The following is an 18386-nucleotide window of genomic DNA, read 5'->3' as shown; positions in this document are numbered from 1 at the left end:
CAAACTTCTGTGTGCAGTCTTCTGGAGTCTGTAGACCTTGCCCCATCCCCTCTAATAAATACTTTTCTGCTGAAAGTCACTTGAGTGGATTCAGTCATCTGTAAGCAAGAAGACTGCAATGTGTGCGCTTATGACTTAATGAGGTGTGTTCTTTGCACTCCTCAATCGTTCTTTCTCTTCGGCATTTGACAGCTTTCTTCTTACTAGCCTCCTCTCTTCTGTCATCCTGTCTTGGTGTCTTCCCAGGGTCTTTCCTCTGCTTACTGCTCTTCTTGCTGATCTACTTGGATCTTCTCATCCTGTCGTGACTTAGGTGCTCTTGATTTGGAAGCCATCATCTTTAATACATACTGTTCCTGTGAGATTTTAGACCGATGTGTCAAACTAGACATCTCATTTTCATGTTAAACTCCACATATTTAGACATCCTCTTTTACTAGGCTTCTAACCCTCAACTTTTTTTCTGTTTTTCTCATAGTAAAAACGTATATACCATCCCCAACTCCCTCTTGCCACCATCTCCAGGTGGTCCATGCTGCCTCCTTGTATTTAGCCTTCCTTTCGCTTTTTCCTAATACTGATCTTGCAGATGGCTCTTTCTTCTTGCTCAGAAGGCCCACACTGAACTCCTTGACTCCTGACAAATTTCCCTCACAGCCACTAGCATAATCTTTGTAATACCCCACTGACCACCACTCTGATGCTGGCCCTCAGCCAGGGCTCTTCATCACCTGTATGATGAAGTCCCAGGCCCTCTCCATGGGTCTCCCCCTGGCTTCATTTGTCCCATTCTTCAGCATTCCCACTCCCTAGTTCTCACTCTCCTGTGTAGAAGCCGAGAGTACTGAACTGCTGCAGTTCCCAGCATACGCCGCACCCTGCTGTTAACTCACATCTGTGCCTTTGCAAGTGCTACTCCTTCCACCTAGAGTTCTGCCACTCCTACCCTTTTCCCCCAACTCCTGTTCATCCGTCAGCCTCCGCTCAGACGTCATCTTCTCCAAGGACTCTCTTGACAGCCCCCACCTCTGCAAATTGGGTTAATTTCTATGTTCTGTGTTCCACTACCACCTCCCTCTTCCACCCCCAAATACAAGAACATTGTACTCACAGCTTTGTGTTTAAACAGCCTCTTTTGTTCATCTCCTCCTGGAGCCTGTATGCTCCTCAAGTATGAGCTTTGTGTCTGACTTGTCTTTGTTCCCAGTGCCTGACAGATAGAAGGTACTCAATGAATGTCTGGCCAGTGAATGGATTCGTTCTAAATGGAATGTCTAACCAAGCAACTGGCTGTGATATGTCATCTCCGGGGTGGTCTGAAGGCATCTGATCAACCTTCCCTAGCCTGGGCCCATTGCATTTTGTATAGGACATGGACCCACGTTATTTGTAACTATTACTCAGTGTCAGCTATGTTCTCATTTGAGGCATTGCAAGAACATTGAGCAGGGCAGGAGGCTGATGTTGGAAACCCTGGCAGGTTGCCGCTGGTGCACAGTGATATACAGGGGTTTATAACCAAGGGCTGTGCATCAGACTCTACATGTATAACTTCACTCGATCTATTGACTACTCACCAAGGTATGTGCTATTGTTTTGTCACAGGTAGGAGCTTAAACCCAGGTGCCAGCCAAGCACTGTGTACATGTCATATCATAACTCAGAACCTTGGCTCCATCGCCTAGATTATCAGCCTCTGAGCTCAGTGCCTTACCACCAATCATTCAACCATCACAATTCTCTTTGATCCATACCTCATCAACAACATCAGATGATAGTGCAGTTTACTACACTGAAGATTGAGTCACTAGGGAAGCTACCCCTCAACATCAGCTATCTAGTACCCCTATCTACTACCACCATTAGGAGAGGTCTGGTAACTGTCCATATTCACACACACACTCACACACACACACACATCAGTGGTCCAGTAACCCTCTCTGCACTTTACCATGATCCACAAGTCTAATAATCCAGCCACATAGTTTTGTTTTCAACAGAGTAGAGATAAGGTGTAGCTCTTAGTGAACCATACCTTATTTGAGATGTTCCACTTCTTTCTGTCCAAGAACTCAAAAGATAACTTCTTTTGGAAGTATCTTTAGCTGCCAGCAAAATCAAGCTCAGTATCCAACAACTAATGGAATTAATGTTTTACATTTTTGAAACTTATGCCCTTACCTGGTCTTCTATCACCCAGGACATCTGACATGTAACTGACAGTGTCATTGGATTGATGTAATTCATGTGGGCCAGAAATCTTGAAAGCCTGCCAGGTAATTATCTTGGCCTTCAAAACCTTCTGGCCTTGTTTCAGTGCTTGGTCAACCATTTCCATTGAAAATGGTCCTTCTTAACAGCAAAGATGGAATAAGGACAATATGAGAATTCTTTTTTTTTTCTTCCCTGTTAAAACCATCCACCATCTTTCCAGGTCAGTGACTCTAGCCTCCTGGGTCTTTCTCTGAACACAACTAATGACAGAGCCTTCAGTTGCCCTTGACTCTGTGGCTTTTAACTAGTCTTTTCAAATCCAAGCTCATCAAAGAACTCCCTGGGCAGCCATATCGATCCCTTCGGATCAATAGTTCTCAAACTAAGCTCTAAGTCAATCCTTTGACTGACCAAGTCTTCCAAATGTTCCAGGTAGGTGCCCTAAATTGGCATAGGATGCTTTACTTCTGCCATCTCCCACCAGGAGGCCTTGAGCAAATACAGAGGTGAGGCCTAAGGACAAAGATAGAGAAAAGGCAGACTGCTATTAAAGGAAAGTCCCCAAAGGGAAAACTGGCACATTTTGAGAAGCCCCAGGGGTATCTAAAAGGCAAACAAAGCTGAAGTTGGCATTTAGCTGAGCCTCTGCAAAAGAAATCAATAAGTCTACAAGTAGGCCCGTTTCCCCCAAAATTACCAAGCCAAACAATGGCTTAGACAGCTTGATTTAAAATGTCGATTGCTGGACTCTCTTGAAGTGCTTGGGGTGAGACCCGAGAACTCTTTTAACAATTACTCCAAGGGAACCCAAGATGGGCAAGGGCCTGACCTCCCGTTGGAAAAGCACAGCTGCTTGCCTTCCTTGTTTCTACAGCTCATTTTTAACTTTTACTGAAGGCATACCTATTTTTCAGTAGGTATAATGTTAAAAATCAAATGGGTGGATAGATGATGAATTGTCCCATCTGTCTGTACAAAGTAGGTTTGTCCTTCTTTGGTGAAGAGAAGAATCTTTTAGGGGGTTAATGGCCCCTTATATGGGGTTAATTTCAATACTGTCACCCTCCCCTCAGTCTATCAAATGTTCCTCACCCCTGAGAGAATTCCAGCTGGTGGACAAGGATATGGGTATGTGCACATACCTGTCTAAGGACCTGTGCCAAGACTAGAGCTCATTGTGGGGAAACAGGAGTTTGCAGAAACAAGGTGGCAGGTCACTGCCAATTAGTAAGCCAAGTGAAGGAAGGAAGGACTAATGGCCCTACATGCTGGTTGTATTCAGGGTAAGAACCTCAGGGTTCAGTGAGTAGATAAGATGTTTCAGCCTCAGCTTTGCTACTTACTAACCATTGTAGTCTTTGGCTGATTTTTCCTTGTTTCACTCATTTCCTCATCTCCAAAGAGAATGTCACTATATTTTATTGTTAGGAGAATGAAATGCCTTATTTCTGTAAAGTACTGTACAGTTTTTGATTGCTAGTTGGTAGCAGGTTTTAGTGGGCTTGGGGATGCAAGACTTTAGGAGTCCATCGGAACAAAACAGGCAAGGAGGGTCATCTAGTTTAAGGGCTGTCTGTGTCTCTCAGGCTGGTGAATAGAGAGGTGTAGGCTAAGTTTAACAGTAGAGATGAGTATCTATTTCCAAAGGATAGAAAGATCCGGTGCATGAGGAGGGCAGGGGTGCAGTACAGAAAGATACTTTCTGAAACTGATGGGCTAAGAGCAGAAACACCCTGCGGCTCTTTTGAGAGGGAACAAAAGGAGAACTAGAAATGATATTTCTGTCTGAGAATCCTCTGAAATAACTGTCTGGGCACAAAGTAGACAATGGTTTCCCACCTTTAAATGGCAAAGTTGACATCAGGTGAGGAATCCATTCTGCTGGTCCAGTGGGAACTCCAAGAGTTTGGAGGATTGAAACAGATCATCTGCTCAGCTCCTAATTTATCTAAGTTGGGAATTCATCTCACACAAAGCAGAGGAAACTTTGACTTGTTAAGAGACTGAGCAGAAAGTAATAAAGGAAACCATTGTACTAGGATGTAGTTGTGCTTTCTAAACAAAACAAAACAAAACACAAGAACAGGCAATACAGGCAGTGATAAAAATTCAAACAAATTATTTTTCTACCATTCCCTGCTTCTCAGAGGTAAACATTGTTAGCATTTTTTCTTGTCAGTCTCAAGCTAGTTTACATATAAACAAGCATATATATATATATATATATATATATATATATATATATATCCACTGATCAATATTGATAGACACAGTTGCACCAACTCCCTAATAGTACATTACATGCCATTCATGTGCATTCTGTTTGTGTGCGCTTGAAAGAATGAATTTAGAGAATAACATCTGAGCAGTAGCATCAGGGGTACAAAGGCATGTGTGTATCTACTTTGGATATTGCCTTACGGAATTTCTCTCCAAAGATATCCTGTGTGTCTACATCCTACATGCACACCAGCATGATACTGATGCTGTGATGAACCCACAGGAAGCCAGCTCATGCCCTTAGCCAACTTTTTCAAAACTTTCTTATTCTGATGGCAAAGCCAGATTTTCTGTTTTTGTTACACTTCTCAATGGCAAGGTTGCACACCTTTTCTCCTGCTTGAATGCCGTTTGTTACTTGTTTTCTGTGAACCATTGGGTCCTCTTTTCCTGAGTCACACCTGTTTATAAAGATTGGGTTGCCAAGATACCATTAATCATGTCATCTTAGTATCTATGATAATGAAGAAAGAGAAGGCTAAAGGAGTTGATTGTTACTGGACACTTTTTGAAAGCTGATTTATTCAAGTTCAGATAACAAACAGCATGATAATACCCTGGAGAACCCAAGAGAACCTAGGCAACATAAAAACATCCAAAGCAAAGGGACTGATTTCTGATACCTCTTCCTGTTTGAGAATGTATTGAGAGCTTTCTACTTGGTCAACTTAAATAACCAACTCAGACATCCTAAATTCTCTTGTGCATTTGATCAAGGAAGGTAAAATTTAGCTACCAGTACCTTTCTAATATATTTGGTTTAAAATCCTAAATGCATCCCAAGACCAGCCAGTGGTTTTATTAGAGGAATGGCTGCAGAATTTAACATACCAAAATGGTTGTAGTCTAGGCAATCCAATAAAGAGGGTGAGAATAATTAGAGGACCATCCCCGCAGGCTCATGTTATAAGAAACCCATAGAAACCTACCTAATCATTCCCCACTGAATGGTGAATGGTTTAAATGACCTCTTTCTTCAGCAAAGACCTCAGAAGCAAGAGGCGTTGCTAGGCTAACCACCCAACCAGCCTTATTCCCAGGCTAAATAAGGGGCATTGTACCTGTATTAAAGGCAATTAAGCCAATAAGTCCTGAAAAATCACCCGATGTATGTCTGGCCTCAGAGACAAAGGATGTTTATAACATGCTTCTGAAATGCCTACAAAAGTTGGGGAACTGAGAAGACGTTTGAAGAGATTTTTAAAGCACTAATGAATTCCAAAATAGATGAATCCTTACTTTTGACACTTCAGAAGCATGTACCTTGTCTTGAGCTCAGACTCCAGTTCACAAAGGTATCTTGTGTAATTAAAATGTCTAAAATCTACCCTCTACAGGGTAAGTTTTGAATTTTCACTCAGCTAACTTGGACTTGAACGTTTTCATTTCACTTCGTGAAGTGGGTGGTATTAGGAAGTGGAGGAAAAAAACCTCACTCCCCTCCTTCATGCCTGAGTCTCCCTCTGGTGCACAGGCTGGTAAACTGGCCATTTCGATGTTATTTTACCTTCTAGCAGCCAGTTTTTATGACAAGGATTATTTTGTCTTGCAGTCCCTTGAGGTTCCTGTATAATATAGTTTGGGGACATGCTTAAAGCAGCCATTAAGGACAGGCATGTGCATGACACTCTTTCTCTAGAAGAAAACAATATTCATTTAAAGCAAAGTGCAGGCACTGGAATGCAGATTTAAGAAGCACAGAAACCTGTTATAAACCAAGAGGAAAAGCATTGTGAGACTTAGCAGAAGTGAATGTTGCAAAGGAAAACAATATATTTGTATCTGTTTTTTTCAAGGCAAGAAAATATTGATTAAAACTCTTAGATAAGAGCCCTTGAGCAAAAATGAGCTGTAGACATAGTGATTCTCTAGACTCAAATCCTGAATTTATCAGAAATTGCCAACATCCTTGGTCTTACCATAATCATTCAGAGCCTTCCCTGCCTTTTATTGGCACATATGTGAATGCACATGTATGCACACACACACACATACACACACACACACACACACACACACACACACACACACACACACAGAGGCAATGAGAAAGCCATTGAAAAATGTAGCAAAGATCATACCAAGATAAAATTTTCTGGCAGAGAATTTTCAGGACTTGCTTAGCTATTTATTGCCATTCATTAAAATAAGGTAATAACAGTAACTCCAAAGGAAATTTGTAGATTCAACTCAAAGATGAAGGCACTTACTCTACTCTGACACATATACAGGAGAGCCAAGTGCCATTGAGCTTTTAACAGCTCTTCCTATGATGTGCAATAGTTTACATGCAGTTTGCAGGGATTAAATTTGTCACTAAGGACTAATGGGAATATATAACTGAAGTGAAGCTTTTACAGGTAGATCTTTGATAATTACCATGGGAAGTATAAATTTTAATGATTAAAACTAACTCATTGGCCAGGACTGGTGGCTCATCTCTGTAATCCTAGTTACTCAGGAAGCTGAGATCTGGAAAAAAAAAAAATCACAGTTTGAAGTCAGCTCTGACAGGAAGTCTGGGACACTCTTAGCTACAATTAACCATTTGAGTAAAAAAAATAACCACTTGAGTAAAAATATTAAGGGAACCTGGGCGCCGGTGGCTCACGCCTATAATCCTAGCTGCTCAGTAAGCTGAGATCTGAGGATCATGGTTCAAAGCCAGCCCAGGCAGGAAAATCCATGAGACTCTTATCTCCAATAAACCACTAGAAAACCAGAAGTGGCGCTGTGGCTCAAGAAGTAGAGCTCTCGCCTTGAGTTGAAGAGCTGAGGGACAGCATCCAAGCCTAGAGTTCAAGACCCACAACCGACCTAAAATATGTATATATAAAGGGATAGTGCCAAGGCCCAGGACAGGACACACACACACACACACACACACACAAGGTATCTAAACGAAATCAAAAAATGTAGCTGGGAGGGGTTTTCTGGAAATGGAACACAGGGTCTTGAGCGTGGTGAGCACAAAGAAAAAGATAATTTTGATCTTTTTAGAAGAAAAAGATGAGGCCGAGTCATCTTTCTCTGTAGTCATTTTTCTAAATGAAACTAAATTATTACAAGAACTCATTTCTAATTAACAGAATTAACATTTGTAATGTGTCACATTTCTAAGATGTTAATACAATTTTCTTCATTATGGGAAAAGTAGTTTTTCAAATATATATTCTACTTAGCTGCTAAAGAGCACTCTTGTTCTCCGTTCAGTAAGAACTTGTAACAATATGTTGGCCTGTTTAGTATCTACTAGAATAAAAGTGAGATCATGACAGATATTGTGGAAGCTAGAATGAGCAAATGTATTTCCTGTCATCTTTCAGTCAGATCAGAGATCGAGTTCGTGTAAAAAAAGGGAAAAAAAGCTTAATGTCTCAAAGTGCTGTGTCTTAGATCACAGCAAGTGAACTGTGTCTCCTGAGGCTACAGCCAAACAACAGCAAAGCCAAAGCTACGTACTAGACAGCACTCTTCTGTCATTATCAGACTTGTCCTGTCATCCAGATGACAAGCGATTGCCACTCATTTCTAAAGAAAGCTGGGTGTGTTGGCTATGCTTGAAATCCTAGCTACTTGGGAGTTGAATGATGGATGGATTGTGGTTCAAGGCCAGCTTGGGCAAAAAGTTAGCAAGACTCCCATCTCAACCAATAAAAGCTGCATGTGTTTTTCTGTGCCTGTCACTCCAACTACATGGTAAGCATAAGTAGAATCATGGTCCAGGTCAGCCTTGGGGAATAAATTTGGGATTCTATCCCAAAAAAATGCAAAAAAAAAAAAAAAAGACTAGTTAGAGTACCTGCCTAGCAAGTACAAGTCCCTGAATTTAAAACCCAGTACCACTGAGAAAGAGAAAGAATGAATAGGGCTCTACAGTGAAGTTGCCTAAGTTCAAACCTAGCTCTGCCATTTACTAGCCGTGTGACTTTGTGCTCTTGTATCCTTACCTATAAATAAGGATAGTAAGTCTTTTTTTTCATGGTTGTGGGAGATTACATAAATTAATGGCACAGGGCTGAGTACTCAAAATGTTAGTTTTTTTTCCCTCTCCATGAGTATTTAAAGAGCATGATTAATGCAGTAGTGTTTGGTCAGCCTGATGCCATCTGTTATAAGAACACAGTACTTGGGTGGGTTCTTTCATGGAGATTCCCAATTGGAGAACTACAGATCTGGACCAGGGGACTGAATATGGACTAGAGATAGTGTTTCCCAACTGTTTTTTAGGTCTTGGACACATATGGGAAGTGACATGTTTGTAGTGCGCACTGGGGTGAGTAGATGAGGCTGCTTGCAGCTGCAGACTTCCTAGGTCTAGCTACTTCCTCCAAGGATTGGGAGGTTAAAAGTTGGCTATATTTGCAGCCTGTCTGAGCCTGTCTCTCCTGGGATATTTGTCAGACTCTCTCTGGTGTTTTAGCTGCAATGGGGCATGTGGAATTGTCCTCACATGGGCTAAAAGTAAAGCAAGAGCCAGTTAGTTCCAACCAGGCTTCTCTGAAAAAGGTTTGGAGAGCTGGGTGCTGCTGGGTGGGTTGTACAGACCCTGATTATGTCTTTAAGACCCCCTTACCACAGAAATGAGTCACACCAGGAGTAGGTGAAAGAGGAGCTCCAAGTATAGGCAGCGTGGTCCATGTGCTGTGAGTAATCCAGGCAAGAAGCCAGGGACTTTGAATAAAAGACATTTACCAGGTTTACCCAGGGAAAGAAGATGTTACAAACCTTTAGGGACATGTTAGCCACCCATACATTGGCATTCTGTTAAAAAGCAGAGCATCTTTTGACTGCTTGGCCTACCTGCCTGCCGATTTAGTTATTTAGAAGGCAGAAGACATAGGGCAGGGATTAGTCAGTTCTGATCAGCAAGGAAGACTTAGGTTAAAATATGCATCCACTGACAACTGCCTTGGAAGACAGTCATATTCTCTCCCTGGTAGGAAATCAGATTTCAAAATGTCAAAGACTGGATCCACCTAAATGGGAGTAGTCATCACATAGACCAAAATATAACAAATAACCTGAAACACCAAGGTTTGCAGGGGCCTTTCAGAACAATTAAAAATTTAAGACAGAATTAGAAGAGAAGGAAGATGGAACACATGACCAAAAATAAAAACACAGCTTTTCTGAAAGGAACTTTCAAGTTTTATACATGCACACTTGGTTAGAGCAAAAAAGATGAGCAGTGCAATGTCAGCCATTGTTGAAGCTGGCACATGAGATCAACAGGGCAGAAAATGAGTCCAACCTCAACCTCTATTATTTTCCTTTTTCAATAAGGAATATACCAGAAGGAAAAGAGAACAGAGAAAGAAATTGAGTCCAAGGAGGGGGAGGGTTCAGGACATACCTGCTTGCTTTGTGATTAGTTCTTTAGGCTCAGAAAAATTCTCCCCACCCTCCCTGCCCAGTTCCAGGAAATTTTCACTTATCATTGCTGAGTTAGCACTGGGCACCCTTGAAAACCCACAGTCTTGGGGAAGTGCCAGAAGAGTAAAAAGGAAAATATCATATGGTTTCTTGGAAAATGAATTCCAAAAACTGGACTGGTAAGCTTGATGGTGACACTGGCTGAGGACAGAGTCTTCAAGAACCTAGTGAAAAAGGAGTGTAAACGAGGGAACAGCACATCCACTTAGGCTGGATTGAGCTCACCTTTAGAAAGTTGAAAGTATCTAACAAGGTAAATGGGGTTTGTCAGGAGCCACACTTAATATTGAAACACTTGACAGTTCTTAAATTTCAAAGCTAAAGATGACTGCATGCACATATTCAGAATTGTTCTAGAGGCATTATGAATTCAAGAAGTCAAGAAAACAAACTAGAAATAAATACTGGAAAGGAAGAACAAAACTCAATGATTGAGCTAGGGACGTAGCTCAGTGGCAGAGCACTTACCTAACACACTCAGGGTTCTGGGTTAAACCCAGTGCTGAAAAAAATTACATGATTATCTTAAAATTCAGGTGAATTCCTTCTACTAAGAGAGCTCAGCAAAGTAACTACAAACAGAAATATCCTAAATTCAAGGCAGTTTGTATATCTAATCATTAAAAATTAGGAGTACAATAGTGAATCTCATTTTGAAGTGTGACAAAACTATAAAGTACCTAGGAACTAGGTTAGTAAGATACCTTCCATGCCTTCATCAAAAAATTAAAAATGCTTACTGTATGACATTTTCTAAAAATCTGAATAAAGGGAGAGAAATATATTTTTATGAAAGAGATAGTCTTTCAAATCCATAATATTTAATGTTCCAAATCATAACTCCAGTGGGATTGTTTTGGTAGTAGACTCGAATTCTAAAGTATCCTGGAAGATGCAGTACATGATTACAGCCAACCGAAGGAGAAAATATGATGTGGGAAAGAGAATAGCATTTTGTGATCACACATTTCTCAAAACACAAAAATAATTAAGGTATGCAATTCTGGTTTAACAAAAGATAAGACAGATTATTATGAATGCAAAGCATCCAAAGCCAGAAATTAGTTGATACCATGCATCAGTAGTCATGAACACTGAATCAGGAAAACTGAAGGCATTTCTTACAGAGGGAACTTAACGTAAGGAATTGGTTATACCAAGGGTAAGAGAAACTAACAAGCTAAATTAGACAGTGAAGCAATCCAGAAATGAAAAACCAGAATCTTCTTATAACTTTCAGGCTAGAGGAACAAAAGGACAAAGGGAGATGACAATGAGATGCTGATGGCTCATATCTGTAGACCTAGATACTCAGGGAAAAAGTTCATGAGACTCCAAAACTTAACCAAACTCCAACTTAACCAAAATCTGGACATAGTGTTGTGTGTCTCTAATCTTTACAGAAGACTGTGATCAGGAAGATTATGAGTCTAGTACAACCCAGCCTCCCCCCCCCCCACACACACACACACAAAAAATATCCATGAGACTATCTCAGATAAAGAAGCTTGCCAAGGTGGCATTTTCTTGTCCTAGCTACCATGGGAAGCCTGAGATAGGAGGATCCTTGTACAGGTTGGACCCTCTTTCAAAATAAACAGTTCAGGAAAGGGCTGGAAGCCTGGCTCACCAGTAGAGCATCTGTCTAGCAAGAGCAAGGTTATAAGTTCAAACTCCAGTACCACCACCCCCCCAAAAAAAGGAGGAGGGGTGGATAGAGAGATTAGCAATGTTTTAGTACCCAGGAAGCTGGGGACACAGGAAACCAGTGAAGTGGGAGCAAGAGCCATAGAGAACTCATGGCTGTTTCTGGAAGCATCCTAGAGACGCAAGGAGATGGAGGAGAAATGTCCCTGTTCTCCTACTCAGGCGATCCCATTAGGCTAATCCTGTGCAGAAACTGGAAGGGCAGGAAGTCCAGTCAGACTTGTTGAGAGTGTGGTCAGTCAGGAGCAGCTGAGAAAGGGGCACTCTGCAATGTGTCCCGCACAGTGAAGTTGGCATTTCCAGTTTACGAAACAAGAATAAATTGTTCATTGGGGTCTGTTGAAACCACTGGAGCTTCATTTCAGGAAAAAAAAAAAAAGTTAGAACATTTTCTCACAATCGATGGATAAATCCCCAGTGAGCTCGAAGTTCCAAATATAAAAAAAAAAAAAAATGCTGATAGCAGGAAGCTTGGTCTTGTGTCCATAGTGAACTCTGCTATATCCTTCAACATCTAGGGTTAGCACTGCCTGAGCATGTCAACTTGTATCACTACACCCTGGAGCTGCTTCTTCTCCAACTCTTCAGGCTATACTGAGTGTCCCTCCCATGCTCACCTTAGGTAATGCAGCAGTGAACTCCTTAAGGGCAAAGTCAAGGTCAAGAACAGTGGTACTTACCCTCCTGACTAGCACTGAGGTGTTTATCCAGTGCCCTAAGATTTCATCCTGCTGTTAGTCTGGCCTGTATTAGTTAAGTGCCTGCTATGTGCTCAGCATATTTCTTAGCAGGGAACCAAATGCACGTGGAAGTCTCTGTTCCTACAGTGCTTCCTGCATGGCTGGGAAGCCAAGATGTGTGGTTGGGCATACAAGGATGTCACAGCCTGGAGGTTCTAAGGAGGACTTGGATTTTCCTGACAAATGCATTTTGCTGCCTTAAATAGAAGCAAGGACAGATGGAAAGATGTAGCAGATGGACAGCACTTAGGGTGGCGGGCAGGGAGGAGGGAGTCCTGGACTGTGTCCCAGGCTCAGCTAGTTTCTGACAGCATGACCTGTTCACCTCACTTCCGATAGTGGGACTATGTGCAAGATGAGAAGGGCAGACATTCTCAGCTCTGGCCACAGGTTGGCTTTAGAGATGGATGACAATATTATTGGTGCAGAGTAGGGCCTGCATGGATACTTCCCAAAATCTCCCCTAGGGTTTTAAAAATCAGCTCTATTTTGACCTATTTCCTGTGCCATACAATTCACCAAATTGCACAACTTGATGTTTTCTAGTATTTTCACAACCATGGCTACAGTCTGATTGTGGAACATTTTCATTCCTCCTCAAAGAGGCTTAGTACTAGTATTAGCAGTCAGTCAGTCACTCATTTCCTCACATCCTCTCCAGTCCTTCATAACCACTAATCAAGTCTGTCTCAAACATTTCACGTACAAGGAATCATATAACACGTGAACTCTGGTGTCTGGCTTCTTCCAGGGAATAGTCATGATCTCAGAGTTCGTGCAGGGTATCATAGCTACATAATTTTTCACAGTATGGATGTCCCACATTTTATGTATTTGTCAGTTGATGGACTTTTCGATTGGTTCTACCTTTGGCTGATCATGAATAATTCTGCTATGCGTATCCATGTACAGATTTTTATATGAATGTACTTCCACTTAGTTCTCTTGAGTAATACTTATTTCTAAGAGCAAAATTGTGTTAGGTCCTATGTGATTCTGCTTTTAAGTTTCAGAGAACCTTCAGGCTGTTTTCCAAACTGGCTAAGCCATTTTTTTCCATTCTTCCAGCAGAGTCCATGGGTTTGCCTAGTGATTTTGATATTCATCCATAGTTTAAAACTACTGAGTCAGAGGATATCTGAAGGGCTTGATTTCTAAATTTCTGCAACTTATTATCCAGGATTAGATCCTCAGGGCTGCTCTCCCAATCCCAGGTTGCTGGAAAGGTAGCTGGACTCTAGAGCACATGATTGGCTCCTCAGAGCACTCTGGTCACTTGGCCTGGTTTTTGAGAGACAGCCTGGGTTCTAGTTTGGCTCCCTCCTCCATCCTTGTCCAGCACTGATGGTTGATGCTGAAGGCTGCTGGACCAAGCCTACATCCCACGTTTATGGGGAGCCATGCATTTGACAGGCTGGGATCCTGGGTCAATGAGATTGGAGGCTCTGGCTTGGAATGTGTGTGGAATGAGGCACGAAGGAAGGAGCCCCCAACCATGGGTATTCTGGACAGCTCACCCACCTCTAATTCAGTCAGTGAAGGCTCTAGCACACAGGTCCGGTGGGAGCATGGCTTCTTCAGAGCTGAAGGCAGAAAGGGAGCTGGTCTTTCCCTGAGAAAAGGGAAAGGGAGACTTGGAGATCTGATTCAAGTCTCTCTTTGCATTCATTGCCTAACAGGGGACATTACTCATCCTCTCTGATCCTCAGTGTCACACAAGGCATCAGCAGCAGCCGGGCAAGAAAGTGGTGACAGCTAAACATTAAAGGGCCACCCACCACGCTGGGCACATGGCAGCCTCTTCATTCATGTCAGGTTCTTTCTTATTTGTTACTCATGAGAGAAAAGACTAAAGCCTGCACAGTCCTCCTTTAACACCCACTCTGAAACAAGTATTTGCGTCTTCTTTCCAGAATACCAGACACCTCCAGAGCATGAATCTCCAAAGACAGTGAGCACAGATCTGTCATGGTCTCCAATGTCCCTGAGGCCCGGGGGTGGAGCTGGAGGGGGATGCTGTGTGCACTCAGCTCTTCTGTGGTGGGCTGCGCCTTCTCTGAGGTCAGCAGGACGGATGCTGTTGACAGCGCAGCTCGTAAGAGTGGCAGTTCCTGGTATTCTGCAGGGAACTCTCTGTGAGGCCATGATCACAACCCCACAAAACTCCATGGTAGGACCTTCAGGATGTAGGAGCAAGTAAAGACTTCCAGATCATTCCATTGTCCACTTAGGAACCTTTACTCATTCAGAGACATTTAATCCAGCAGATTCCTGAGTCCAGCCCCAGGCATCTTCTCTGACCTTCATCGATTTCTCTTTTCACCCTCCCCCTTGGGGTAGTAGATGAAAATCACACACACATGGGATGGGGAGCCAGGGTGGGAGGGGGAGAGGGAGGGGGATGGGCAGTGTGAACTCAGGGCCTGGGCAATGTTTCTTTACTTTTTTTGCTTGAGGCTGGCAGTTCTTGAGCCAAATCTCCACTTTTGGCTTTTTAGTGGTTAAATGGAGATAAGTGTCTCGTGGACTTAACTGCCCAGGCTGGCTTCAAGCCAACATCCTCATATATTGAGTAGCTACGATCATAGGTATAAGCCACTAGCGCCCAACCCACACACATATATTTTCACTGTGTGCTATTCACTCTTTGCCTTTCCTTAAAATACAAAAAAACACACACTCTTAACTTACAAAGACAAGTATGTGATACATACCTCTGTACTCTCCCACGTCCATGGCAGGCATTACTAATCAAACAGCACTCTCTCCCTGAGCTGGGTGCCGTGCTCCATCTTGTGCTCCAGGCATGGAGTAAGGATCGATTAGTGCTGGCATCAGCTACGGTGTCTATTTGTTATCCTTCAGAAACTCCTACTTAAAGCTTCCAACTCCACTTGTCGTCCTAAATGGATGCCAGATCTTTGTTCCAAGATGTCTTTCTTTGGCTGTTCAGCCCATTTGAAGTTCAAGCATGTCAAAGAAGGCCTCATTCTCCACAGCCTTTCTCCTGTTAATGACATACCATTTGCCTGGTCCTCCAGTCCAAGAAACATAGTTTCCTGCTCCCTTCCTGTCTCCATGTTCTTTCCTTCTCCAATCCAGCCAGTCACCTACCTGTCACTCTCTTCTTTTCAGTGCCCCTCTGGTCTGTCTCTCCAGCCTAGGCAGTCCCACTGCCCATGCAGGTCTTTAGCAGGCATGAGACGGTGAGCCTTAAGCTCACAGCCTCTTCAGTCCTCCAAGCAGAGGACATCTTCCCTCTTCTGAGCTGCCCACCTTTGTACCTCTGTACAGCAAATAATGCTAACACAAGTCCCCAGTGACAGCTCCAAACCCACTAGTCCATTTTCCCTTGCTTCCCTCCCACATTTTCCCCTTTTATCCCTCCCTCTTCCTCCCATTCTTCCTCCTTTCTCTCTTCTACCTGTCTTCCCTCCCTCCCTCCTTCCCTCCCTCCTTCCCTCCCTCCCTCCCTCTCTCCCTCCCTCCCTCCCTGCCTTCCTGCCTTCCTTTCTTCCTTCCTTCCTTCCCAGTTAAAGAACACAAATCTCTTCATTACAAAATCAGATCACTTCGGTATTATAGCTGGCACTGTTGGGAGAAAGGATGATTCTCAGATCTGAAATACACCTGCCAATCACCTCGCTGATGGCATGCTGCAGAGGAGGGGACAGAGCAACTGTCCAAGGTCCTGCTGCAAGGGTCAGGGACAGGGCTCAACCTAGAGCCCAGCATTCACTTCCAACTCAGTGCACTTTCTGCTACTCCTGTGGGGAGGGAGGATACCCTGGTTATTTCAAGGTGGAGAGGTGAAGGTAGAGCAAGTCTCTGTCACAAGCCAACGTCATGCCTTCTTCCTTTTTTTTGAGGGGAGGGGTCCTAGGGTTTGAATTTTTTGGTTGAAGAAAACATTTTAACATACTATATCAATGTAATCACTTTTTATATAGACATTGTCATGAAATACAATTTCAAATTGTTTCTTATAAAGAAGGGATGAGTCAGGTGCTGGTGGCTCACACCTGCAATTCTAGCTACTTAGATAACTGAGAACTGGAGGAGTACAGTTTGAAACCTGCCCAGGCAGAAAAGTCCTTGAATTGCTTTCCCCAACTGATCAGTAAAAAGCAAGAGCCGGAAGAATGGTTCAAATGGTAGTGACAGCCATGAGCACAAGTTCCTGAGTTTAAGCCCCGATCATATGAGATGAAAGCAAAAGATAGTTTCAGCCCTCAAAAGTCGTGAAAAAGATCCTGCCACAACCTTTGTTCTGGTTTTCAAGTATTCAATCTGAGGGACACCTCTGAGTCTGTGACTGGACCACAACGCAGAATAAATCAGTCTTACTGCAGATGGAGGGTTCTTCCTCCCCAGGCTGGAGTCTCAGCCCAGCTAAAACCATTGCAACAGTCATGGAACTGTGCTAGGATATGCAGTAAGGAACTTCTAGTTTGTAGCCTAGTCTTACCAGAGAATATCTGAAAGATTACCACTTACTGTTGTTTCTATTTCTCCCTCCCATTTAGAGAATGCCTCCTTAAAAAAATAAATCTTTCTATTCCATTTCAAAGTTAAGATTTTTTAGGGTACAAGCTGTCAGGTTTCTGAGATAGATAGATAGATAGATAGATAGATAGATAGATAGATAGATAGATAGATAGATAGATAGATAGATAGATAGATAGAGATATAGATATATTTCTCCTTTATTGTTTTCCTTCAGATATCAAGTGGCAAAATCCATTTTAAGAGAGATTTATTTGTTGAATCTGTTTCTCTTGGTTTTTGATCCATACCTAGAAAGTGTCTTTGAACATCCATAGAGGACTTTTACTAAATCCTACTTTTCCTCAGCTGCAGTGTTGTAAGTCTATGATCCCAACACTTGTGAGATTGAGGCAGGAGGATCGCGGGTTCAAGACCAGCCTTGGTTACACAGTGAGACCCTGACTCAAATATCAATCTATCAGTTAATCATTGACAACAACAAAAACCTTCCTTTTCTAATGCCTGCTCTTGTCATCCCCACAGCTACCCGCTCCCCTCCCCTTTGCTCAGTCCCTCGGACCGGCTGCCCTTTGGCATTGAGGAGAACGGGGGTACACCATTCCCTCCAAAAGCTTCTGGAAGACATCACCACCAGCACCAGCATCATTCCAACTATGGCCTCTCACTGACCCTGGAGAACAAAGAGGGGCCATTAAGGTCCCCAAACTCCAGCAGCAAGTCCCTTACCAGTGAGTGGGGGCGAGGGGCAGGGGTTCAGAGCTGGGGGTTCAGGAGAGAAGAGTAGGGCTGGACCTGAGTTCCCAAAGCCCAGGGCAGGTCCTTGCCCATACCCACGCAGCAGGAGGGCTGGTAGTGTTATGCTAGTGGCCAGGTCTGGACAAATCAGACTAAAGTCTGAGCAACTTAGGGAAGGCAATCTAGAGAGAATGAGGGCTCCAGCTCAATCACAGGGTACAGATCTGTGCAAAAGAGGAAGGTCAGAGGGAGGTGGTGGCTGGCTTTCCACTAGCCTGATTTCAGGAAAAGCCATTCTGACACCCCTCTTCTGAGAGCAAGGTGGGGTCAGGTGGATCCACAGGGTCTACCTGTAATGCCAGCTCTAAAAGGGAAAATCACAGAAATAGAGCCAGCAGTGAGAAACACGGTTCGCAGCAGTAGAAAGTGAGTTAACCTCTGTTAGACTTCATAAAAACTGGGCTTGGGCTGTGATCAGTGGCTAATGCCTGTAATCCTAGCTACTCAGGAGGCAGAGGTTGGGAGGATTGCAGTTCTAGGCCCACCTGGGCAAAAAACCCCCGAGACTCCATCTCTATGAATAAGTGGGTACTGTTGTGTGCTGCTGTCATCCCAGCTACATGGGAAGGGCAAATGGGATTTATGCACTTCCCAGAACTCTGCACCCTCATGTCTGCCCACACTGCCCTTGTCTGAGGAAGATCCCAGGCTCATCCTTTTGCACCTGGGTAACTGCCACAGCCTCCTAATGCAGCTCTCCCACTG

At 43.2% G+C, this 18386-nt stretch overlaps 1 protein-coding gene across 2 annotated transcripts in view; it reads left to right on the top strand.

Moving 5' to 3' along the window:
• Epb41l4b (erythrocyte membrane protein band 4.1 like 4B) overlaps nt 1–18386 on the top strand; it is a 137629-nt gene that overhangs the window by 78713 nt on the left and 40530 nt on the right. For both annotated transcript variants that reach the window (XM_042697407.1, XM_042697400.1), the window contains exon 16: nt 17409–17614. In XM_042697407.1, coding sequence (XP_042553341.1) covers nt 17409–17614 — 206 coding nt within the window. The remainder of the gene's footprint in view (nt 1–17408; nt 17615–18386) is intronic.

This window comes from Dipodomys spectabilis, unplaced genomic scaffold (assembly GCF_019054845.1).
Source record: "Dipodomys spectabilis isolate Male_0828 unplaced genomic scaffold, ASM1905484v1 ptg000006l, whole genome shotgun sequence".
In the NCBI taxonomy this organism is placed as follows: Eukaryota; Metazoa; Chordata; class Mammalia; order Rodentia; family Heteromyidae; genus Dipodomys; species Dipodomys spectabilis.
Note: the sequence above shows the minus strand (reverse complement) of the source record. Positions and strands in the feature narration are given on the sequence as shown.